The sequence below is a fragment of the Toxotes jaculatrix genome, chromosome 7, assembly GCF_017976425.1.
Source record: "Toxotes jaculatrix isolate fToxJac2 chromosome 7, fToxJac2.pri, whole genome shotgun sequence".
NCBI classification, from domain to species: domain Eukaryota; kingdom Metazoa; phylum Chordata; class Actinopteri; family Toxotidae; genus Toxotes; species Toxotes jaculatrix.
The window spans coordinates 3977210-4003894 of NC_054400.1; the positions used below are offsets into that span (position 1 = coordinate 3977210).

Sequence of the window (26685 nt, forward strand, 5' to 3'; positions counted from 1 at the left end):
TGGAGATGGAAAGGTAGAAGGCGAAAGAATAAAACCCGTGTCCTTTGGTTGAAGAAACGTGTCTCCCATAACCAATAGGTTATTTTTCAGCGTGTGCTTGTGCTTACCCTGTCAGCCAGGTCTGGGTTGGCCCTGATGCTGCACAGGTAGCTCACCACATCCACGTTGCCATAGCGAGCTGCCACGTGAAGAGCTGTCTCGCCAGACTGCAGGAAAAGTAGAGCAGAAAGGAAAGAAAGAAAATCGTGATGCCAACCACCCAGCATTTTAAAAACGAGGAGATTGTTAATTACAGTTTAAAATAAAACACAATATGCTTTTATTTGCACAAAAACAATTAGACTTAGAGGTATGAAGTAACAGTTGTGAACTGCTTCCTGTAATGTCATGCTACTTTCCGAAAAACGTCCACTTAAGTGAGACAATTTATATTTTATAGTCGTGTGCATGCAGACATTGGACTCATTAGAAATCGATCCATCCGCTCTAGTGTCTGCCAGTCTGAGCAGAAGCTCGTTAGCAGAGAAGCTGCTTATGTGAAAAGACACCCAGGACACTGTTCGCTTGTAGGTGGGAAAGTAAACCACTTAAAATAACATCTAATGGATTTATGCTGGGGAAAAAAGCTTTACAGTTCTATTTAATCAGGGAGATTATATATAAATATATATATATAAACACAGCAGAGAGGAAAAACTGGTGCTGAAAGGTCTTATGGCTTTCCCTTACTCATAAGACCATTATTTGGTTACACACAGACACCTCAGCTTGTGATTCAGGGTTATGGTGTAATAAAGTAAGATGAAGCTTAAATGATCCTTGGACAGGAACTAGATAATAATCAGGAAAGTGCCTGGAGTGCAGATTAGCTCTGGTCTGGTGGGGAGAGGACTGTGCTCTGCCTCAGACAGAAGAGAGGACACCACCAGCGGACGAAATGATTGAAGAGGATTGGAAAATGCTTTTGGGATTTCGCCTGCCCAAGAAAGCTCTGTGATTGAGGCCACACACACACACACACACACACACACACACACACACACACACACACACACACACACACACACACACACACACACACACACACACACACAACACACACACAACACACACACAACTCATCTTTCTCACCAACACCTGTTTGTATTGCAACAGCAAATAAACTGATAAAATGCCAGAGTAACTGGTTTTCTCCACAGGTGTGTACGATCGTGAGTGTGAGGGCTTCACTGTGCATGTTTGTGTGTGTTTGTGTGTGTGTGTGTGTGCGTGTGTGTGCGTGTGTGTGTGTGTGTTTCTGGGCGTTTTAGAGAATCAAAGTAATGCTTCTCAAGAGGTTTCATGAGGTAGGAGTGTGTGAGTAATTGCTGACATAGATAACAGAGTGTGTTGGGTAGTAGTGAGAATGTGCGTTTGTGCACACGCGTGTGTGTTTGTGTGTGTGGGTGTGAGACAGGAAGAGAGAGGTAAACAGTCATCTGAGCACCTTATCTTGGACATCCAGAGGGCACTTCTTTTCATGCAGGAATTTCAGGGTCTCGACATGGCCGTGTCTCGCTGCGTAGTAGATAGCGTTGGCTCCACTCTGAAGGATCCGGAGAGAAGAAAATTCCAGGATTTATCCCTGACCTTTTTACGAGAAAATCAAGCTCTCTGGGACTGTGTCTGCTGCCACATGATAGGAACACATCCTTCTAAAATACCGCACAGCACATGTTCCGTTAAACAACTTGGGACTACTCGGAGCACGTGCCAACATCCTGTGTTTGGAGCTGCATTAGCCAACGTGCGTGTCAGATAATGGGGAAAGTTTAAAACTGAACCTGCAATGAATCGCTTTGGGCTATGGGAACTTGTGAGGGACTTTTTTTTTTTTTTTTTTTTTAACTATTTTAAGACATTTTACAGAGCACATGACTATTTGAGAGAAAAACAAGCAGCTCATTTTGCAAAACGATAACACAACAGATCATCGTCCAAATACGACGACGATTACAGCAACATATGCTGTTCTCCACACGTACTGTGTACAGAGCAGCTGAGTGCAATGAGTTCATGGGTACATTTATTTATAGTATAGATAGCTTCTATGACAGTCTGTCACATTCTTCAGCTCTCATCACCGCAGCTCTGACGCCTTTAATGCCTGTGTATTAAACCCAGCAGCTGGCTGGCAGAACCACACGGATCAGACCTAACAGACGAGTCTTTACCTTGTCGTGGGCCTGGATCTCTGCGCCTTTCCTCATCAGCACCTCGATGATCTGAATGTTGCCACAGCCGGCTGCAATCAGGAGGGGAGGAGTCCCGTGCTGCAACACGCACACATGTAATTTAATTTAAATTTTCAGTGATTTCTTTGTATTTATAAACATAAGTGGGCTGAGTTTCCTTCACAGGTTTTTTTAAAAAGTTTGGGGTTTCAGGGAATGAATTTGGGATGGACATTTCCCAGGTTTCAGACAGTCTCTGCATGGTGATGGAAATACTTGCTGAGGTAAAAGAAAAGGAAGATGGAAGAAAATGACACGATGACCTTTTCTGAACCAGTTCCTGAGCTTAAACATAGAACAGAGATAGAAATCAGAAAATTACCACCAACTCCATTTTTTTTTGTCTTTTAACAGTCTCTGTCTCTCTCTGTCTCTCTCACTAACTGTAGTGTTATTCTCCTCCTCCTCTCCACATTTGTCTCTGTTTCCATGGAGTGGAGTCTACTCCATGGAAACAATAAACACAATGAAGATGATGAGGTTGTTGAGTCTGCATATGTTTTTAGCAGAAAAACTAAGAACCAGATGTTCAGCCTTTCTTTCCTCTTAAATAAACTTCAACTCTAGATCATGTGAACGCCCTGACAAACGGCTGTGAGATCAATGACCCATGTATGATCACTCATCATCAACACGGTTGGGTTTTATGTACAACATGTCTGTGTCTGTCACCTTGTTGGGCTGGTTGACGTCATAGCTGTTCAGGGATCCGAGCAGATGCTGCAGACCGGGCACATTGTCGTCGTTTATGGCGTGGATGATGGCCTTCATCACAAAGGAGTCTTCCTCATCCTAAACAGGTGGGAACGACAGTTACTCTTCCACTGTTCATCGGATGACCTAATCCCGTGAAGGTTAATCCTGTGAGTTCTTTCTATCACATGCCCCCCCTAAGTCTCTCTTTCATCTTTCTCTCAGACATGAATACACACAGAAACAAACAGGACAACAGCAGAATTTTCTTTTGCATCTGCAGTTTAGTTTCACAGCTTTTTTCCTTTCTGTCTGTGACATGTGACCCGATAACCTTCAGCCAGAGTCGGCTGTGCGGCACGGAAATCGGCTGCGATGCTCTGCTGCACAAAGAGATGAGGAGGAGAAAGGCAGGGAGGTGAGGAGGAGGGAGGAGAGGAGGGGAGAGCAGGCGAGGCTGATGTGGCATTTGCTCGGCCAAGCGTGCTACTCCAGCTACATTCCTCAACATAACCTCCCTGCTGGGGGAGCCATGACTAAACCACCGCAGAGAGTCGCACAACACAACACAAATATGTGCGAGCAGCAAACCGACTGCTGGGGGACTCACTGTCAACACAGTTGTCTGGGACTTTTACCTTCTGAACACGCTAATTCATGACACAGGATGGAGAGATATTACCTATTTATCTTATCTTCTGTTTTTTTTTTTTTTAATATTTGTCTGCAAGTATGAAAACTGATTAACTGTTAAACTCATTTATGGAGCACCAATGCCAAACATTGATTGGGTTCAGCTGCTTAGATGTGAGAATTTGTTGACTTTTCTTCTTCAGCTTTATATGAAAAGATCATATTCTGAACAGCCATATTTTAAGGAGCGTGTTGTTAATTAAAGCTGATTCAAAGCTTTAAATTCAGCTGCATGTTCTCTGTAACAGAGAGAATAAACTACAGATTACACTTTGCAGAAACCAGATAAAACATTTATTGATAGAAATAATTCAACTTTTAGCTTCTGGGTGAAAATTTTGATGAATTCAGGAACTAAGATGTGATTTTGGAGTGTTTCGAATTTGCTGTGATTCGCTTAGATTCTCTCTCCTTGTCCATATTACATGGGTATCACAGTATCTGCTGTGCCAAACTGACGGAGTAAACAAGATTTCTCAGAAACAAATTGAAATAAAACATAAACCTACAGTATTGTTATATTAACCAAAGAGACCCGTGGACATAATAATTACTTGCAGCCCTGATATTTCAATTGTCTCAGTCTGATCACACTCCCTTTCCTAAGGCGTTGTCTTCCGCCCTCTGACACGGAGCCTCTAAGGCCAAACACAAACAACTTCTTAGTTGAAAATTTACAGTGGGGGAGCTGCACTAAAACCCACCTCTGACTAAGGTCTTTAAGCAAAGCACTTAACCCTGAAACTGCTCAGCCAATTAAGCCGTGATCTACTGAGAACCTTGAACTTGTCAACACCAACTACAGCTGCAGTTCTGTTTGTGCACTACAGGGGGCGCAGCATCTTTAACGTGTCTGCCTCTACCTGCCAGCTCACCTGTGAGACAAGGAAGTTGCTGTGTAATCCTCTGAGGAAACGGGCCTGGCCTTGGCCTGCTAGTAATGCTTTGTAAATGATTAAGCCTCCCACAGACGCTGCAGTGTTTACATCTCTCAGGCTCGTCAGTATCGATTTTCAGACACGCATGCAACATGAAAGCCGTCTCACGTATCACCATTTGTATACAAACTCAGGAAAAAAAAAAAAAAAAAAAAAACCTGACTCGCTCATTAACAAGACACACAAAAGTTTCCTTCTCTGGCGACACATTCCTGTCAGCTCAACCCGGTCTTACGGTTACACACACACACACACACACACACTGAAATTCCAACAATTCCGCAAACATCTGACCTGTGGCACTCGGAGGAAATGAGGAACAGATCAATTACACGTATGAGCTCAAGATTCTCGGAGAGACTGTCGAGCTGAAAATGCCAGAGTTGTAACTGAGAGCTCGGGGTCCTAATAAATTAATGCGCTTCAATAAAAGCAAACTGAAACTCATTAAGCTGCCAGTCTCAAGTCAATTACTTTTTATTTGGCTTATATTAAAGATATGATAGAACTGTGGAGATAACAGTAGTCGTCCTCATGCTGGAGATGTTTTTTCTCAAATGCTCTTTAAAGCCCTGATGGTGTTAAAAAGCTGCAAAACCCTGTCAACATGATGAATATGGATCAAGGTCTTGGCTGTGAAACCTCTGCCTCCCGTCTTTTCTCTGTCAGTCCAGTCAAATGGGAAAAGCAGTTTTCAGAGGTCTTACCAACGTGTCATCACTGCGCGCCACGCTTATGTTGCTTCTGGACAGGAAGGAGCGGGACAGACGGTTGCATAAGGAGATAAGTCGGACGGATTGCTGGAAAAGAGAAGAACGGAGGTACATGAATGAGTATCAAGAGCGAGAACAAGTTAATGTCAAGTCGTGTTAAGGTGACTATGAACAGGCAGGCAGGTGTAGACATAAAGCAATTTTCTGCTCTGTTTAAATTCAATTCAGTGACTTTACTCATTGCAGTTCATTCTTTGATAACTGATTGTCCTTCACAGCGTTAGGTGACTCAGTTCTTCCCCGAAGGGGCAATTTCAGGCAAGTGAATTTCTCTCGAACACACACAAACTGTTAACATCTAAAAAATATAAAATACGACGATGTAAATTAAAAAAAGTGCGGCCAATCCACAGCTGGCCAACGGCATCGTGGCATCACGTGCATTTATCAGGTTTCATACACAGCAAACTGACCATTGCTTGTGTCGCTGTTGCTCACGTCTACTGGCTTCTGGAATAAAACCAAGCTTCCCTTCTTTTGTTCCACATACAGGAAATAAACACATTCATGATGCAATTAGGTTAATGTAGTCATAGAGGACAAGTGTAGGAAGACTGATGTCTTTTTGAGGACTTCAGTATTAAGATTTGCCAGGCATCGCTCTGTTTGGCAAATGGATATAAACCAGCAAATATATTAATTTGTACAGATTTTATTACACTTGATCTTGGTCTTGAATTGAACCAAGATCTTGGATTATTTTTAATAATAATAATAATAATAACAATAACAAATAAAGTTAAAGTCAAATCAAGCTAGAAGCTGCCTGTGTGCCAGACTCTCGGGTTGCAGCCTGAGCAAAAGACGCAGATATGGCATGACAGCGCTGCCAAACCACCGCCGACAGAGAATCCCGGCATCTCTTGCAGGCTGGGAGCAGAGCTGAGTCAGCTGTGATGAACCGAAACAGACAAGGAAACAACCACCGAAGCAGATCTGGTGTTAAATCTGATGGTTATGGTGAGCCTGTGGGAATTTTGGTGACATCAAAGTACATCTTTTTTTTTTTTTTTTGGGGGGGGTGGAGGAATCTGTCAAAGCGCAGTGTCTCTGGGATGTAATGAGTTTTACAGTAATTAGTCTTTTTTCTTAAACTCGAGTGAGTAAAAATTAGAGACAGTATCAAAGAAAAACACTCACTTTCCATTTTCTTCGAGCCGCAAACTTCTTGAACTTCTCCATGTTGACAGCCGACTCCTTTCTGCTCAGCGCTTGTTGAGTGTCTTTTGGCTGATTTCACAAACACACACACACACACAGCAAATACATGGACAGAAAAAGCGTTTGAGAATATTCTTGGCAAGATAAATTTGGTACAGAATCAATCAGTTGAGACTTGGCAACACTCGTCTTATAAACCCGAGCCATTTCAAATATCAACTTCTGCTAACACATGAAATGAAAACTAATTTAAAATTTTACAGGATTGCAAATGTTTTAAATTAAAACCGAGATGCCATGAGTCAGCTATCAAAGGAGTCCAACCTTGATCCAGGGGTGCTGCAGGCTGTCCTGAATCGTCATTCTCTTTCTGTGGACAGAAAATGTAAAAATTAAGGAGGTGGAGAAATATTTGTTCAGTGTCTTTAGATATTTTCAGAAGCTCCATAGTTGACAGTTAACCTTCTATTCAATGCCTTCTGATGGGACATGGCATTTTAATACGCAACGTGTGTGTGAGGCCAATGACATGCAGAGGTAAATCAAATTTAAATGTAAATAAATCAATTCGTGTTCTACTTTCCGAGACACATTTATTTATGATCCTTGCTGCTTACTTTGGAGAAAATGTTTAAAAACATAAAGTCAGCAATCTATCTCCACACAGATAATATTAAAATAACATTAACGGAGTAATGCTGGGATCATATATAATCTATATTTAATTAACATCTGACATTCAATAAAAGCAAAGCTAGTCTTTGAGGAAATTGATGTGGTTGAAAGTACAGACTTCCCTTCGTCTCTCGCTGCCACATCCGTTAACACAACTACTGTAAACTAACAATCAAAACAATGAGACATTGTTCTGACAAACTTTCGGTAGGTTCAGCGTACGCCAGCATAACCTTTAGAGAAACAGATGTGGTCCAGTAAACACACCACTTCCCCCTGCCTACGTCTCTTTACTATCACATCCCTGTTTCTAACTGAGAATCATCTGCATTCACACACACACACACACACACACCTGCGTCAAAGTGAAAACCCACAAACCTCCACCCTGCTGACCGAGGTGAACAGGGAACCTAAGTGTCTCCACATTTTAGCGGAGGACATGAACCACATCACGGTGAACAGTGACTACGCTGGTGCACATTATAAACAGTAATGTGTGTCTTCTTCAGGGGGATCTTCATTAATCCTCCTGCCAGCTGAGCGGACCCGTGTCTGCTCACGATGTAGATCAATTAAAAGCCGTTCCTTTCTGAGGCGCTCGGTCAGGGATTTCTAAAAGCCCCATTAGTCGAAGTTTGTAAAGTCAGTCTATTCTTTCGCCCACTGTCTGTTTAAAGCAACCGGTGCCCACCCTTCGCCGTCTTTTTCTCACTTCATCCTGTCTAAATGAAATTACCATCCACACCTACCATTATTCACCTCTGCTAGCCCCCCCTCCTGCTCACTCCATTGTTCCGAGGAAACGAGAGTAATTACGAGCGAGGGAACGAGTTTTGATGGCAGCTACCGTCTTTAAGTGTAGCTGCAGCCATTCAGATGTTGCTAAAGGAAGTCGGTAATGAGGGAGAGGCACTCACAGTTTCAGGTCCCATATTGTCTGGAGACAAGGGAGTTTTATTTGGAAGACCTGCAGAGAACCTCTACTCAATTTCCCTGTCATTTTTTTTCGGATTTTGAATCAAAGCAATCAAAGAGCAAATATTTATAACTCTGTCTTTTAAAGTACACCATTATAGAAATGATATAGAGATAGGGATGAGGCAGAACCTTTCATTTATAATACACCATTACGTCTGACTTCTACTTTGCAGGGGGCATCAGCATAAAACATAACTTTAATGTCTCTACTTGAAGCAGAATTGTCTCTAATTTCATCTCATGGAAACGATCCATCAGAGAGACGGGTTGTACTTACTTGGGGTCTTTGACAAGGAGCTTTGCTATGAAGTCTTTGGCCAGGATGCTGGTGTTGCTGAAGAACTCCTCGTCAAACGTGTAGTCCACGGCGGACACGTTGGCCAGCGTCTCCTGTTTGTTGTCGCCCAGGAAAGGAGACGCACCGCTCAGACTACAAGATGGGAAAGAGGTTAACAAGAAGCTCAGAGATGTACATTCACTGAATAATCGATTAGTGATTTAGGTCTTTATTTTTTTTTTTAAACAAAATTGCCAAAAATTCACTTGTTCCAGCCTCTAACATGAGAGGATTTGCTGAAATAACTGTATGTCTTTGGGTGTTAGACACATGGACAGACAAAGTAAGACACTTGAATAAGTCACCTTAGGCTCTAGGAGTTTGTGATGAAAATTTTATGACTATTATCTGTTTGATTACCAAGTATTTGAAGCAATAACTGGCAGATAATCAAAAAGTTATTAGTAGTTAGTTATTTAGTAGTTAATAGTGTTTGTTGGTTGCCTTACTAAACAGAATGAATGTGACTGTAACTGGAAGGTTAGAGGTGTACACACTGACTATTGTTTAGCAAAGAAACAGTGGAGACAATACAGTGGTTTGTTGTGTAAATACAACACACCTCAGAATTTACCAAGACAGTCCTGAATTTCTTTTTGATTGCGTGCTCAGCTCTTTATTTATACTTTAATCAATTCAACATCTTCAGACTCTCCAATGCACCAGTGTAATCTACTTTAACAACAGAAATCATCATGCAGCTTGTCCCACTGCGTCTGGTAATCAAAGGGAAAAGGAATGCATTGGATTTCAATTCCAACACTAACTCGCCCGCCGCTGATTAGCTCCGGCCCCTCGAAACCAAAACTAAGACCTTACCGCTCGCTGATGTGGGGAATGTGATTACAGAGCTGCACGGCAACTAATGGTGACTCAAGCCTTGCTATCAAACTGAAGTATTTGGTGTTTGTCAGTCAAACACTACCACCGGAGAGCCAGCTGGGCGGCTCTCAGCTCCTATGAATGTGTCAGGAGTTTGAGTGGAGTGAATAAATTTCGTGTGAGCACACGTGAAAATCAGCAGATGCAGCGGGGGGATAATTTTCCCAACATGCAAGACAAAAGCAGGTTTAAATGGACAAAACCAGGACGCAGAGCAGCACGAGCACAGCACGAGCACAGCCCTGAGCGGTCATGCATGGTGATGAGGTCCCAGCCTCCCGGAGCTCAAGCAGTTAAACCAAACACCGCTCTGTGACAGACCCTGGCCAAACCTCTCCGGCTCGTCAGCACCAGCCACTAATTAACACGCCAGCTGGGGACGGAAACGGAGGTGGTCAGGGTCGAGCTCAAGTTGAATGGAAATGTATGAATTTATCAACTGTATAAGATGCAGCTGCTCACAACAAAGTAATTAAGGCAATCGTTCACGGGGCCCAGGCACACAAGAAGCAGCAGCAGCAAAGTGTTAAGTCAGGGATCTGCTGCAACGCTTAATCCACCGTTTTCCCAAATGAGACTTGGAGATGCAGAACGCACACTTTTTATGCAGAAATACACCGACATCAACAACCTAAAATCCAAATCAGGGCTCCAGGAGGGCAGGAAGTTGCATCAGCACTAGCTGATTCACCACATTTAGCCAAATGATGTCAGGTTACATTATCTCAGGCTAGGCAAGTGTTTTGCATTGTTAAAAAGTACAAACAGTACGATCACTGGCTACGACTCGAAGCCGCCGTATCATCACTCAACCAGTATACTCTCATTACTGGTTTGGAGATGCTCCCAAAAATCTGCCCAAAATTGTTTATAGAATTATTCCCAATGCCCCCACACCGTTTTTAACAGCAGGAGATGATCAGTCGGGGCACCTCACTGTTGCTCTGTGATAACAGGCAGCGAACGATCTATTTTCTACCTTGCCAGGCTGAGCTGTGACAGCTGTGTGGGCGGACAGCATGAACAAAGATCGTGTGTATGCGTACAGTACGTATGTGTGTACGGATACATGTGTGCATGTGTAAGATTGCGTAACGTAGACAACAGCACCTACACATTTTTGCAATATTATATAATAATGAGATAACATCTGTGTCGGCACTTGGCATTTTACCTTTCCCTTTATTTACCTCGCTATATTTTGGTGAGAACTCCCTACATGTTTGAGTGGGCAAATGCACCTAATGTGCACATTTTGTGTTTGGCTTCATGTAGGTGTCTCTCTGAAGGATAAAGGTGTGTGGGAGCTTCTAACTGGGTATAAAGAGAGGAGGACGGCCTCATCAGGAGCCAACAGCAGTTGATCTGCAGGTCGCTGAGGGGCGTCAACGGTTCTAACACCGCTGAATTAAAGTGAGCCGACGCATCTGCAGATGGCTGCCTCACGAACACTTGTTGGTTCACTGAAAAGCTGGAGCATGATGTTGGTTGTTGGCTGTTTTACCGATCAACCGGCCAACTGAATTAGTAGCACAACCATAGCACAACGTTTTAACTTCACTTGTTATCACATTAATTTTCTGACTTCTGTAAAACTGCTACTGAAGACGTCTGTCGAACGCAGATTTCATGAAACAGTGAGTTGTATCTGTAGATTGTGATTCACAAGATTCAAAAGGGAAAATTTAAACAGGACTTGTTTTCTGAGGTCACATCTCCTTCATTAATTACAGAACTTGCCGGCAAGATCAAAGACGACTTACCAGACTCTGGACAAAGTCCAGACTCAGTTAGCTCGACTAGCCTCTAGTAGCCTTAACGCAGCATTTTTTTAGAGATCATTATTTCAGCTTTTTACTTAATTAAGTTTCTTGATGTTTATCTTGAATAACTCAGGTCAGATTTAAAAAATAAAATAAGAGTTTCGGCATAATCTTAATTAGAGCATAGCCAGGATTTTAAATACGCAGTTGGAGCTCAAACACTTTATGATTTAACCATGTAAGTGAGTGTGATGGACAGCAGCTTGTTCCTTTCATTTTCATTTACAGGAAGAAAAAAAAAAAAAACGGTTGTGAATGTGATGCGTAGAGGTTTAAAATCCGGGTGAAAATAAGTAGAAACTAATCTGCTCCGTCCACAAATTCAGGCGAAAACAGATATTTTTTGGTATATGCTATATAATATAATACAATATAATATAATATAATATATAAAATCTTGTGAGCTATTGCCTTTTTTTGGATGGAAATCTGCTCGAATGCCTAACACATTAAAAACTGTAATACACAGACTTTTTATGAAATGGATAATTGGAATATCCGATGAAAGCATATCCCACTGCAGCGTGACTGTTGATGTGTTGAGAGGAAATGTTTTAACTGCCCAAAGGGGTTTGACAGTGTTTTTCTCCGGGAGTGATTGTCAGAGCAATTCTCCACACAAATTAAAAGTACGAAAAAGCTTGATGATAAAAGTTGAAACACTTTGATGCGAGAGGAGAAAATGAGAAAATCAAACTCCGGGTGGAAAAAGAAAATCACTTCAACTCTTTATGGTATTAAGAGCAAAAACATTAATGGACAAGTTCATTTATATAAAAATATGAAATAAACTAAAACATAATTGCAGGTTTTATAGTTTGATGTAAATATGATTAAGGAGGAGCCTCTATAATGTGGCCAACACTGATCCACTGATACTGGATATTTAATAAAAAGCCATCATCTTGGAATGAAATGTTTTGTGGTTTTAATGTGCTCTGCAGTTCTTCCTGCAGGGTGTTACATTATTCACGACGAACAGAGCAGCGTATGCTTCGGCGGGTTCAGCGACGGAGAGGTCAAAGAGCCGCCATTAGCCTCTTTGCGTCTCAGCAAACATTCTGATGTTGTCATGTTTAGCGAGTGACGACGCCCTGGGGTTTGTAAGCCGAGCAGAACATAAAGGCGAAGGTTGATGTGGCGTGGTGATGCATGTTTCTGATTTATACGTGTATATTTTATACATCGTCACTGGTTTCAGATACTTACAGAATGTAGGTTATTACACCAACACTCCTGGAGAAAGAGAGAAAGAAGAGAAATTTTTTTTAGCATCAAGAAGTTAATCTGGTCTCAGAACAGCTGTGCATCATCATGCAAAACACAAGTTTACCGAACAGCAGATGTTCCTCAAAAATAAGAACATTTTCAAACAGCATATGCACATGACGGTCATTGTAGAGCAGAGTTTTTATTTACTCACCACATGTCTGCCTCCAGGCCCAGAGGTTCATAGTTGACTACCTCTGGAGCTGTAAGGCAAAAACAACAGAACATAATTACTATTCAGGTCAACACCACACATTCATTTACGTATTTTCATCTCGCAGTCCCTTTATCTTTCGTGATGAGTTTCATTTGAGCGTGTTATTACATTCAGCTGGGTTCAATGATTTTTTTTTTTGTTTCTTTAGAACAATTTTTTAAATCACACCAGCAAGAAGTGTGTTTCCTTCTCTTCTTATTTTCTTCAGATGTGTGAGTAATTAAATCAAAATGAATAGAACAGTACATTCCTTTCTAATAAACTTTAAACAAAACAGGTTTAAGTTTTAAGTTGATATTAATGGATTTTATCACTTACTACTATTAGTCATTGTCTCACTTTTATTTCTGAGATCGTCAAGTGTTTTATTTATACTCTTTTTATACAGAAGGGGAGAGTGAAAGACACATTTTTACACAAAGCAGTTCCACAGACAAATTATACATCAGCGACAATATCACAGAACTAAACATACCAATAAATGAAGAACTAAATTAAATTTGAAAAGACAAATGAAATCCAATGTGCTTCACAATTTGTTCTAGACGTAGTTTTACATCCTTTTTAAGTTAAGTTTAATTATTTAACAAATAAAAACAAAGCCATGTATTCTGGTAATCTGGTAAATTAATTTGCCCAAACAACTAAATCCTGACAAAGACACGTGCGACCAAAACTGTCATTTTAAAAAAACATGTAATTGTTGCCATGACGTCAGTTAGCTCATGATTTTGGCTTTTGGGCACTTGATCTTTATTTGGAGCATTTAACCACAGCCACCCTGCTGAACTGGTGAACAAGCTCAGGTTTTTGGCCTGGATGATGCTGGTAGTGGACACTGGCATTGGACGGGGGGACACTGAGAGTGTTGGCAGCCACCCCAGGCAAAGGGGTAGGTGAGGGGAGATGGGACGTGTCGATTAGTGCATGTGTGTGTGTGTTTGTGTTGGCAAGAAGGAGCAGCTCTGATAATCGCCAGTCTATTATCAGGTCTCTCTCACTTAGTCCCTATGGCACAGTTGGCACCTGCTCTGACAATAAGGAACCCCTGGGATACAGCCAGAGAAACAGGGTGGTGCAGTGAGTGTGTGCGCGCGTATCGTAGAGAAAGAAGAAAGAAAGTATATTTACACAATCTCAGACAAGATAATAAGAGAGGACAATCGAGCTCTTAATGATGTGCACACACAAAAGTCGTTTACTGACCTACAAATTCTGGAGTTCCAAAAATGTTTTTAAAATCGTTTCCAAAGTCGATCTTGTGGGCCAGGCCAAAGTCAATGATCTTGATGCGCGGGTGAGGCACTGAGCGGTTCAGCAGCATGATGTTCTCCGGCTAGAAAGAGAGAAGAAGAGAGACAGTTACAAAGGTTGAGCGCGGGAGGACAGACAGAGGAGGGAAGAGGTGGAGGGACATTTTGGACATTATTTGTTTTGTTTTTTTTTGTATAAAGACCAAATTCTTTACTGATGCTTTCCCTTTGCATTGTTATTAGTATGTGGCCGTTGACTGAAAAAAGTCAACGGCCACATACTAATAATACTTGAAAAAAGAGCAAGTGTTCACATCTGCGAAGTTGGAACCATGAAACGTTTGGCATTTTGCTTGAAAAAAATGGATTAAACCATTCCGAAAAATGCTGCCGATTAATAATTTTCTCAACAATTAATCGACTAATCATTTCATTTCTAATTGTAAATGCTGGGCAGCTTAATCTATCGCAAAGCATTGTATTTTATATCTGTAGCAGAGTAAAAAGTACATGTAGTCGAGTAGATGTATAGTTGCATGGACATATAATACTCATATCAAGTACAAGTACTGCAAAACTTATACAAATTTATAGTATTGAGTATAGTACTTGAGTAAATATAGTGAGGTACATTGCACCACTGTCAGACACACACAAGTGTAAACACGAGAGCGAGCAGCAGAGTCAGACACAAAACCAGGAACAGTCTGCCAGGAAGGAGGCCCATCAGCCATGGAAATCCCATGCAAAACACGAGTAAAAAACCTCTCGAGGAAGCGGGAGAGAGGAAAGGACGGCAAAGATGCGCTTTAAGCAAAGCCAAGCGACAGAAGCCGAACATTCCTGGGGACACAATGCCTCTTTTAGACGAAACCGTCTTCCTTCCAAAGCCTCGTCCATTCAGCTTGACTATAAGCCGAGCTCATGGAACAGGAACAGATTGGCAGTGGGCAGCAGTGGCAACAGGAGGCCATGAGAAAATACAATCAAACTCCAGCTCAGCCCGTTGGTCTTGTTCTCTGCTCTATGAACGCTGAAGTGCTCATGTTTATACTAGAACGAAGGAGAATGATATCGAATGTGCGATACAAACTGTCCCACTGCTCCGTCTGCATAATCTTAACACCTTAAATCATGAACCAAGTTTTACTGCAAGCAAAAACGTGTTTCCCGACTAATCTCTCTAAGACGTAACGCAACCCACACAGATTAGATCATTAATTAGATTAATGATTAAACAATGATACAGCTAAAGCATCAAAGTTGATGACTGTTGATGAGTTAGGCATCACTAGTCGGCCCTGCCCAACATATTTAGCTCTTGTGCACTGACAGTGCAATATTACTGTCCCTGTAGCATTGATCTGACTCTAAAAAAGAAAGTCATTTTCACGAGAGCTGAAAGTGGAAGTTTGGGCACTTGTGTGACCTGCAGTTTAAAATTGCTTTTATTTCTGAGTCCCGCGGTCCTCGCAGGGTCAGAGCTGCCCAGTATCCACATAAAAAGCCACAGAAATAGCCTCGAGCTAAAACTGAGAAAAGTGGTCTCGAACAAAATGAAAACAGACGAGATGCTATCAGAATATAGGTGAAAATGGCAAATAAAGGCACTGAACTTCCATCAGAAAGCCGTTCAGCTAAAACACATTAAATCTTAATCTGAGGCACTGCTAAACACTGGCTAACGTCCAAACCGGAGGCCGCGCTGGTTGGTAAAAGCTCTGCCATTGATCAGAAGCGGCTGTCTGGGCACACAGGTTATTTTCAGCGGAACTGGAGGTCAAATGTCCTGAACTTTGATGTATGATGTGTGAAGATTGTTCTGTAAGTGGAGGAGCCAGTCTGGACTGCTCATCCTGAAGTCGCCGTATATATGCAGCTGTAAGTGGACAACCGATCAATGATATTGATTGCGATTCGAGTAAAGAACTAACAACAAGGTTTCAAAACTACTCCAAACAGAGAGATATTGTTATGGGCAGGAACCTTGTGTACCGTATGGTTTGCCTCCCTGCTCTGCTCTGCTCTGACTATGACCTTCACTCTTTTTTTACCCCCTCAGGAGTTTAAACTACCCACACTCCATCATAAAAAGGAGAGATTCCAAAAAAAAAAAAAAAACAGATTAGTTATGGTTATTAGCCTCAGAGGCACTGGCTCAAAAAACATAGATAAAGAGAAACTGCTATAAAATGAGGCGTACAAAAGAGGCCAGCTACTGCAAAAAATAATCAGATTTATTCACATATTATTCATAAATCCACTCCTGCAGTGACCTGGCATTTAGGAAAATGGACGTGAACCCCAACATTTTACTGTGACCGCTGATAAGAATAATAAATGTTGTGTGTGTGTGTTTTAGCATTTGTATATAGTATGGAATTAGGACAAAGCTTATACGGTACTATGTTATCGCGGTGTAAAATGCAAGCAGACGAAATGGACAATATCAGGACAAATAAGAAGCAGACATCACACGGGATGACGTCTTCAGTCTGTCGTTGCTGCAGTACCTTAAGGTCAAAGTGAGCGATTTGTTTGGAGTGCAGGTAGAAGACTCCGTCCAGGATCTGCTTGAGGAACTGAGTGGCTTCTTCCTCGCTCAGCGACTCCTTCTCTGCCAGGAAGTCGAAGAGCTCGCCGCCGGCCACACTGGAAGAAAGAGAGAGAGAGAGAGAGGGAGAGAGAGAGAGAGGGAGAGAGGGAGAATTAAAATGCGAGATCTTTCAGATCAGAGCCAGCTACAAATCCCTGCTTAACAGAGCTGAGCTGATGTAATCTAATCATCCAAGTGCATTAGAGCCAGACCAATTTACATGTCCCGAGTACATTTTAACCAGAGCTGTTCTCAATAAAATGCCTCACGCTGTGTTTAAATAATGAAAACTCTCCATTAAAAACAAAAATGGGTAAGATGGAGAAAAAGGAAAATGCCCCAGCGTTTGAGCTAAGTTTGTTTTACCGGAATATCTAAAGGTTTTCTTGAGTTTTTGAAAGAATAAGAATCCAGGTAAAGATGGAACTGAAACAGTACACAGCTTAAGAAGAAGTAAATAAATTAAAATGTGATGATTTGCTGAATCATGAGGATCATTTACATATTCATCAAATGACATTCAACAATGTTTCTCAAAATCAGCGTCACCACAGCACAAAAGCAGTGAAATGTTGGGGCTAAATACCAGTCTGACTACTGGTCTGGACCAGTTTGGGCTAGTTTTCTTCTGAAGTTAAAGTTACCGACTGAAAGAGTTTAGGGCTGCATACAATCATTATTTTCATTGCTGCTTAACGTGGATTATTTTCTTGATTAGCCCATTATACATGCTGTCTATGAAATGTCAAAAAATAGCAAGTAATGCCTGTTGTAGTTTTCCACAAGCCGAGTTGCTGTCTTGCTTTGTTCGGTCAGAAAACAGAAACACAAAACCCAATCATATTATTCAGTTTGCTACCACGTACGACAAAGAAAAGCATAACACCATAAAAGAAAAGGTTTTGTACTGTTACTTAGAAAGTGACTAAAATGATTATTTGATTATAGTTAAATTACTTGTTGCAGATAAGAGAGAGTCTGAAATCCAGCTCATGTTTATTGGGGTTTTGGGGTCAGAGGTATCTTGTCATATCAGAAGTTAATTATATTGTTTCTTCTAAAATCCTCTATTTAAGTCTTTTAATATCAGCCTCAACGCTTGCTAATCATTACCAAGACATGACCTCACATTTTATCTATCCAAACTTACAAAGGTCTGTTCTTTTCCATTTCACATCAGGACTGAAGATCATTTAATAAAACCACAGCGTGATTCAGCACTTACTGAATAATTACTGAAACTGGTAGTGACAGGGAGCAGCAACGAGAGATGTGAGGATAAGAGGTAGAAAAAGAGAGAGAGAGAGAGAGAGGGAGCAGAGGATTTATCATGGTCACAGCATGATAATGTGAGTGAAAGCCTGCAGCGAGGGAAAGTGTGACAGAGAAAGGAAGAGCACAGAGCACTGTAATTACAGCCATGCTCATCCAGCCATCCTCACATACAAACGTTTGTCTTGCACTATATGTGCAGAATTAAAGTGACCCCCCCCCCCCCCCCCAACCCCCCCAACCCCCCCAAGTCACAGTTAAATTACGAATAGGATTTTAGCAGCTAATTCTCCATTTTACAATTTATGCTTGTTCAATCACACTGTCCCGCATTTTAACATAAAATATAACTTCAATTTCATTCAGTGTTTATTTTCCTGATGCCGTACAAAAAACCCACCACCAGTTAATGCCTTGCTAAATTTCTTCTGCGGGAACAGAAACCTACAAATACACACCAACACACGCTACTCCGCCCTTCAGGGAGGAAACCCCAGACCAGCTGCACAGCTGGGACCTCCACCCCCTCCTCCCACAGAACACCCACTCTGTATCAGGGATGCTTATTTCATCATCTGCTTCAGCGCTTAACAGACAGGAAGGATGGTTTCTGCCCACACATGTCACCTCTGCCTCTTTTCTTACAGGCCAGTCAACCGCTGTCACGGCTGCATTTACCCACAGTGCAGCAGGAGGAGGAGGAGAGGATGTGAAGGACGTGGAAGACGGGGAGCAGCGTTCTGGTTTTGTGCAAAGTGCAACTGATTTTAAATGATTCACTTAATAAAGACTGCACACAATACGAGCATTTAACTGTTATTATCTCTAAAAATGTACCATCTCCTTCAGTAGATGACAATTATCAAGTTTAAAAAAAAAAATTCTCACAGCATTTGGCACTTTGCAAGTTGTAGTGTGTGACTCTCAGTGCTTCTGTGTGGACTATCAGCAGCCATGGAGCATTTAACTCTGAGTCACTGACAGTCTGCTGATTTAAATAAAATAGGATCCCTTAAAAAAACACACACACACACACACACACACACACACACACACACACACACACACACACACACACACACACACACAAACACACACACACACAATCTCCTTAATTTCGTAAACCCTGATTTTAAGTCCTGTGTTCATATTTTGAGCTGATTAATGGATCTATAAAAATTAGTAGCTCCATTACATGTAAACTGACAGATGCCCTTTAATTTTGACCCTGGTCCATGTAGAGAATTTGAAGTTTCCCTTAATTTCAGTGCTTTAGTGCTGTTATAGGGAACTCTGGAAGAAATAGACACGGCTGTCCAACACAGAAAGTCAATCATGGCTGTACTTCAACACAAAGTACTGCTCCAGATGATCAGAAATATACAAGAACCCATATCAGGTCAAATTACTTGTGGTGTCTACCTGTTATCTCTGTCATTATTTACAAGCATCAAGCCGGAGGAGAAGATTACGGCTGCCGTGACGACTTTACAAAGTCGTACACTCAAACAATTCAGTCCAGGAAGTGTCCTGGCATTTAACAGGACTTCCCACTACACTCACTGGTTCATATTTCATCTTCTGTCAGCAGCTCGTAGCAACATGCCCGCACAAACGCAGCCTGATTGACACAACAATGACAAACATCTCATCATATGACTTTCTTAGGAACAAATCTCATCGAATGATTGTCAGTGGCCCAGAGGGCAGTTCCTGCAGTTTCAACCACATAAAACGCACTTTACATGGTCAGAACAACAACCACGGAAAAATGTAAAATGACCGCAAAGAGACGTAAACAAAACAACCACAAACGGACCCCAACAATGCGTAAAACAACCACAGAGTGACACGGAACGACTAACAAACCAGCGCAGAGGGTGTTATGAAAAGTGAGTCCTGTAAGAGTTTAATTACGCAAAGCTCTTTATTTAAATTTAACTTGACACGATTAAACAATGCAGTGTGGAAGTGAGCAATAAAATCAGCGAGAGCACAGCTTTAATGTGTGAGATACAGTGGAGGTGTTAGATGGAGCAAAACAACACACAGGACGGATGCCAGCTGGAACTGAGGGAGAGACAATGGGCCAATCCTATACAGGGTTTAGGGTCCAGGCTGATGAGCTGAGACACGTTACTGACAAGTGAGATGTTTGAACACCACACCCACCCACCCACCCCGCAAATATAGCACTAATAACTGACACCACCCTGCCCAGAACTCCCCATCCATCCAGCCACAAGCTGTTCCTATAATCTTTACAACCTCTGAGGAGTTATGAGATATAAAGTTTTAGGCCAGATATTTTTTTTACCCAAAATATGCACAAAAAAGATCAAATAGCTTGCAGAGTAAAATGGAAAACATTTGCATGTTTAATGGATATTTTGCTTCTATTTAACATTTAATCGTTACTGGCTACACGTCTTGCTCAAAGGCCCCTCAGCAGCTATTGCTGGCATCAACACAGTCATAAATCTACTTCTTCTTCACTTTTTTTAAGCCTCTTGCTCTTACGCAATGCCGTTGAACTGGATCCACTGACACACACCGCTGCAGCTTTAAGATTCTCTATGTTGTTTATATTCTGTGCTGCTGCTCTTGGTAAAATTTACCTACCGGAAATTCATGGATAATACAGAGTTACCACAGCAGGTCAGTGTCTCAACCTTTTCATCTGCTCTCCAGGTTAATCCTGAGATTTGCGTTAGGGTGTTTCTAAAACAACATTAAATCTTCTTAACATTGTTAAATAAGAACATTTTTGTCCCGGTCTGTTCAACGCGAATGGCATTTATTGAAAGTTATTCGGTGTTAATGTTCACTCATATTATAAGCATCCTCTCCTGAAGCATTTAATCCAGCTTTAAAGACATTCACATATTATATCTGGTCGTAGTGACCTGCTCCACCAGTTCACGATATTGAGCTGGAAATGAGCCATGGACTTATTATTCACACACGCGCAGCCCTGTAGTCCTGCACTGGTTTTGTGCTTCTTATTTCTTCCTTGCAATTCAATCATATGTGATCACTTGTCAGGAATGTTGTCAGACAACTGCAGCTATCAGCCCTACACTCATTCCTGCTGGCTGTAAGGCGACCTAGTAACTGAGGTGTACTCTATTCTGCCTTTCTGCTTGTTTGTTCTGAATAAGTGTGTCAGCTAGACACTTGTGATGTAAACACAAAGGATCTCACAGGGTTTGGAGCGCCGTGCAACCTGGCAAACTGGTCTCACTGGTGCTTGGTGGCCAAGTGGCCTCGAGAACAACATGTCTAACGGGTTACAGCTACAGTCAAAGTTTAGAATCAGTCTCTCCTGAACACTTGTTGCTATGAGGACCATCTGACTAATCTGACTAATCACCATCTGTCAATTATTATAGTCAAAAACAGCAACTGGGACTGTGAGGTTTGAAACAAGTTGGGATTTATGGGACAGAAAGGGTTTAATGAGAGATACTACTGAGTTGCACAATAAGGAATCCAGCATTTTTGGAGCTTAACCCATATTAGGGACTAAAAGTCAGGATTTCTCAACCTCTGCTGCTTTGACTACGACCATTTACGAAGAAAAATCTGTCTCTTGTGAGTCTGCTTTAGAAAAAGCAATAAGATTCTCATTCTTCAAGTTATAAGATGTTAACTTCACTGAATATGTTGTAAAACGTGCACTTATAATACTGTAAGTAAAAAATAAAAACTCTCAGTTTGCCCAGATGTGGTGAGTACAGAAGGAGAGGAAGACAAAAGCACTCACAGCTCCAGGATCAGGATGACCTCCGCCTTGTTTTCAAAGACCTCGTGCAGCGTGATGATGTTTGGGTGCTGGATCTCCTTCAGGATGTTCACCTCGCGCTCGATGTCCTCCCTCGTCACCCCTCGTCGACTCGATTTGCTGCGCCGCTTCTTGATGAATTTGGCGGCGTACTCCACGCCGGTACTCCTGTGCCGACATCTTCTGACCACAGCAAACTGCCCACTGGCGAGGAGAGGAAAGAGAAGAGAAGAGGTAAGTTGCATCTACAGTAGGCGTGAAACTTTAACACTGATTAAAAATGAATTAAATAAATTTAAAAAACAGTCTATCATTCATTTATCCATGCAAAAGTGGTTCTTGTAAGCTAAGCTAACAACCTGCTGGCTCCAGATACATCCACATAAAAAAAAATAAATAACAAGATGCTGAATTTAATGACAAATAATGGAAGAGGACAGTAGACAATACAAACAGACAAAATGAACAACAGACAACAACAACAACTAATCAATCAGCCAATCAAGACACTCCGGCTCAAGTGTTCAATTCCCGCAGGATTCGCCAATACATTAAAAAAACAGACTTTTGGCTGAATCCGTAACAGTCTGAATGCGGTAAACACATACATCTGAGCCAAAGGAGTAGGCGGGATTATGAAGCATTAAAACTGTTGATCAGAAACAGCTTTAATTAATAACTGGCTGATGAATCATGGGCCGACGCTGCCTGGAAACAGAAATAGAAATGAATGCTGAATAAAGGCACCAGTTTGTGTTCAGATCCAAATCAGGGCGGCACCAGGTCAACCAGTAGGGGTATTTCAGAGACTCCAATATTAAAATTCTCCCGTTACATATATAAAGTGTTAATCTACTGGATTTTATCTCTCATTTTATATCTCTATCTGTTTTTGCCTCTTTTGATTCCCACAACTGTAATTTACAAAGGGATAAGTGAGACCGAATCACTATCTGCAGTGGAGTATTTGTGCATCCCTACGGAGCACAAAAACACTTTGAGCAACGCTTCATAATGAGTTTGACAACAGTGTGTAAATTATCCAGCCATCCAGCACAGCTCTCGCTGTCACTAACACACTGATAAGAATCACAGCTCGGCACAACATCACCACAGCTGACAAAATATCCAAGCAGTAATCCCAGACCCCACACATACAACCACAGCCTTGTTTTAGAAGGGAGCAAAGGCCTTTACTAGTACGAACTCTAAAACTAGTGACCGTTGGTTTAGAACTGAAATGTACACTTAATAAATTAATCAGCGACAATTTGATTCAAATAAACTTTCAGCCAAATACCAAAGATTCACTGGTTCTGGTTTTGCAGATGTCAGTATTTCCTGGTTTTCTTCATCTTCTGTGATTTAAAGCTAAATAATTTGTGGTTTTAGACTGTTGCTCAAACAAAACAAGCTGTTGTGAAATGTTAACTCAGACTCAAAGAAACTTAAAGGGCCATTTTTCACTATCTTCTTTTATTATGTGAAGTAGTAACACAACAAAATGTGACACATGCAGTTTGAGCAACAACTATAAGCTGTGATTTGGATGCCTATCAAAAATACTTTGACCTGTGGCACATATCAATTCTCTCACCTGCACAGGTGCTGTTTCCCTACAGGTCTTTCTAGATTCTACAGGCTGGAGCAGATGTGGGAGGTAGTTTTTTTTTTTTACACACAAGAAGGAAAAACTGTCAGACCGCTTAAGTGCACATATAAGCACTCTTACTGTTTACGCAATACAAATGCGGTGAGCGCGTGTGACATTTTAGCGTGACAAACTATGTCTATGTATGATCAACACAGCAGCTGTTATGGAAATTCCGCCATCGTGTTGCCATGCAGCATTGTTGCTGAACGCTGCTATCTGACTGGATAACGCTGACTGCACCGTCACTCGACCGAAACGCTGCCAGCAAAACCACTTGGGGAAGGCAAGGACACTTGGCTGAGGGGCTGTTGACGCCTCCGCCAATTGTACCTCCTCACGGCCCTGGCAATCACGAAGCACTTAGTGTACCAAACACCCACAGAGGGAGGAAGAGAACAAGGGAGTAGGGGGTGAGAGAAAGAGGAGCGAGAGAAATCGGGAGAGTGAGTGCCACATTCTGTCTAATTTTTTTTTTTTTTAGATTTCAACGGCCAGATTTTCACGCAGATTTACAGCAGAGAGGAAGTTATCTGGCAAAAGCTTCCTCTATCTCAGTAAAGAAAAAAAAAATAACAAAAAGCCATAATAAAGAAAGATCCCTGCTGAGACTAGAGTGTACAGTTGTCAGGAAGCAGTTTGGTAATTCAGCTATATGTCTCCCACTCTAATCCTGTCTCTACAATGTGTCTCCCACTATTTGATGAGTAAATGTAGGATCCAGACCAGAATACTGCCGGCTGTAGAGGAGCTTCAAATGAAAAAAAAGAAAATAAAAAAGAAATACGGCAACAGCAAACTCCCCTGGGAAGTTTCAGTAACAAAAGCGTCGCCCTGTTCCGACCCGTAACGGCAGTGCCTCCCATGGGCCGATCAGCGAGCGTCTGAGGGAGATCAGAAGAGAGATTTCAACTTTTGTCTGTTTAGACTTAGAACATCCACAAGAACATTTTCAGATCCCAATTCTGGAAGCAACAGAAAACAACAGGAAAACAGCTAAATCGTGATTTTTATGTGAACCCTGAAACTGCGATTTTATTAACGCGTGTCCAAGACATGTTTACAAATGTGTGATTCTGTTGTCTCTGAGTCCCTCTGTGATCATTTATTTATTTTGTCTTTTAATAAAATCAGCCAAGTACACAACTCGTGTCACTGATATGACACAAAACACTATCAACTAACTAAGGTTATCAATAACATGAAGGCATTTTGAGACCGTTCATCAAATCTGTTTTACATATTTGTTGATATGTCTGTCCCTGACACTGAACTGTGTGACTAGTTATACTGAAAAACAAAACATTATGGGCAGATGTTGAGGCCACAGAAAGTTGTTATCCATTTGGCTTGAAGCCAACAGCAGAGATACTTTTATAAAGGTTAGGATTTCACCCTGAACATCAGCATTCACACATCATCCACTCTGAAAACACCAGATTAGCATTTAAAACATTTATTGGGTGAAACTAATGTTTTCCCTAATGCTGTGAATTGGTATAATACTGAACCACAGACTAGCTTTAGGGAATGATGTCTCTTTAAGGAAGCTGACTTGTCCTGCGACTGAGCCAGAGACACAAAGCAGACAATGTGAAGAGGAAGAGAGAGCTGAGGACGAGGGCTTTCTCATGCTAATCACACTTCCACCCCCCATTCCACACTCCATCAGTCAGGCCTCCCTCGTGTAGAGAGAAGGGACAGACATCAGGATTTTATCTGTTTCTTCCAGAGAAATTGACAGAAGAAAGTAGACACAGTGTACATGTAATACTAAACCAGCACACACACACACACACACACACACACACACACACATACACAGGACAACACAATCTGTATTCAAATGAATGAACACCTGTTACACACATGCCTGGCTGGGCGAAGCCACAATAAGCCAGCGACTGATCTTTGGATGTTATTGTTCCACAAAGGATAATCGCTTTAGCTACAAACGTGCAGCTGTAAAGGCCAAGTTTAAACAGATATGGTGACAAGAATGCTCATGACTAATGTTCATCTGTTTGGCCCACAAGTTTAGAAAATGTTGTCTTCTTATTTTCCCTCTTTGGGAAAAAAAAAACAACATCCAGGTGAACAGAAAGTAAGGTGGAAGTTCAGCAGCTAAACGTGGTGCTTCATGTGTCAACCACTGAAACTGGGAAAGCAGGAAAGACATCACTAAAAGCAAAAACACAAGAAACCAGAGCCACAACAAAGGCAAGCGGCTTGAAGTACATCCCTAAGCTTGTTCTTGTGCTGTCGAACTTTCCACTGCTGAAAGTTCATGCAGAGGAAAAGCGTAATCTGTGAATCCGTGGGATTTGGTGCGAAAAAATACTGTTGAGAATGAGAAAGGGAAAAACTGATTTCCTGCTCTTGATGGAACACCATCTGTGCAGTTTTGGAGACTGTGCCACTCTTACTTGTCAAATCAGTGTAGCGCTCTTGGATCTTTACAATGGTTTTATTTTTTTGTCCAGTGATCCACTTCAGTGACACAAAACAGACGCGTACCACGGTGGATCCGGACTGAAGGAAAAGGATCTCAACGAGCAAAGAGCCATCCTGTGTGAGAAATGAGTCCAACACACAAATATCCAGGACACTGACAAATCCTCTGCACAAAAACAAACCATTTCGGATACCTGAAAATATTCTGTGACGATTTTTAAAAATATATTTTAGTGTTATTAAGCTGCCTGACAGTTAAATAGGGAAGCTGAAGCTTTGTGCATTCAAATTCAACCCAGTTCACACCAGCCCCTAATCCACTCACACAATACGCTGAAAAGTGCACTGTTCCACTGTGCAACAATATCTCAATATCAATGAAAGTTTTGTGAATTACAAAAGGCATTATTAGTTTCTAAATTTCCCTGAACGTCACACTACTGCAAGAACATGAAATTTAGACAGCAATCTCAAATCACTATTACTAAAGGGTAAAAAAACAAACTGCGTCATGGATATCTGTATGCCACACTCGGGAAGTTATATGAGCTGCGACAAACACCTGCAGGAAGGAATAACGGTGACTCTGGAGGATTGCTTCATGATGGTAGGAAGCTGAATAACAGCCACGTCTCCTTCTGGCTTGCGTAACACGGCGCAGATCCAGTCTCAGCAAAGCACTGTGTTTACAAGTTTAGCCACAGTAATTACGTTACGGTCTTTAAAAACTGGGCGGGGTGCGGAGGCTCTGCACTAATAAATCTAGGTGAAGAAATCTCTAATTGATGCCGTCCTTTTCCCTCCGCAGCCAACGTGAAACTGTTGAGTGTTTCTGAGGCGTAAATGTGTACGACTGTATGAAGCAACGCAGCGAAAAAGACGAACGGACACAAAATTGCTGTCATGAGAAAACAAAACCAAAAAAAACATGAGAAAAAGTTTCCAATCACCGGCATCACA

At 41.6% G+C, this 26685-nt stretch overlaps 1 protein-coding gene across 3 annotated transcripts in view; it reads right to left on the bottom strand.

The window, feature by feature from the left end:
- Window positions 1-26685, bottom strand: part of dapk1 (death-associated protein kinase 1) — a 64951-nt gene that overhangs the window by 19792 nt on the left and 18474 nt on the right. For all 3 annotated transcript variants that reach the window (XR_005894284.1, XM_041041850.1, XM_041041851.1), the window contains exons 3-15: window positions 21603-21824; window positions 16482-16620; window positions 13922-14051; window positions 12653-12701; window positions 12439-12465; window positions 8465-8617; window positions 6856-6901; window positions 6511-6600; window positions 5305-5397; window positions 2946-3065; window positions 2214-2312; window positions 1487-1585; window positions 108-206 (exon numbers count right to left, since the gene is read on the bottom strand). Coding sequence is in view for 2 of the 3 variants with exons in the window: in XM_041041850.1 (XP_040897784.1) it covers window positions 108-206; window positions 1487-1585; window positions 2214-2312; window positions 2946-3065; window positions 5305-5397; window positions 6511-6600; window positions 6856-6901; window positions 8465-8617; window positions 12439-12465; window positions 12653-12701; window positions 13922-14051; window positions 16482-16620; window positions 21603-21824 (1366 nt within the window). In the remaining variant the exon portion in view is untranslated. The remainder of the gene's footprint in view (window positions 1-107; window positions 207-1486; window positions 1586-2213; window positions 2313-2945; window positions 3066-5304; window positions 5398-6510; window positions 6601-6855; window positions 6902-8464; window positions 8618-12438; window positions 12466-12652; window positions 12702-13921; window positions 14052-16481; window positions 16621-21602; window positions 21825-26685) is intronic.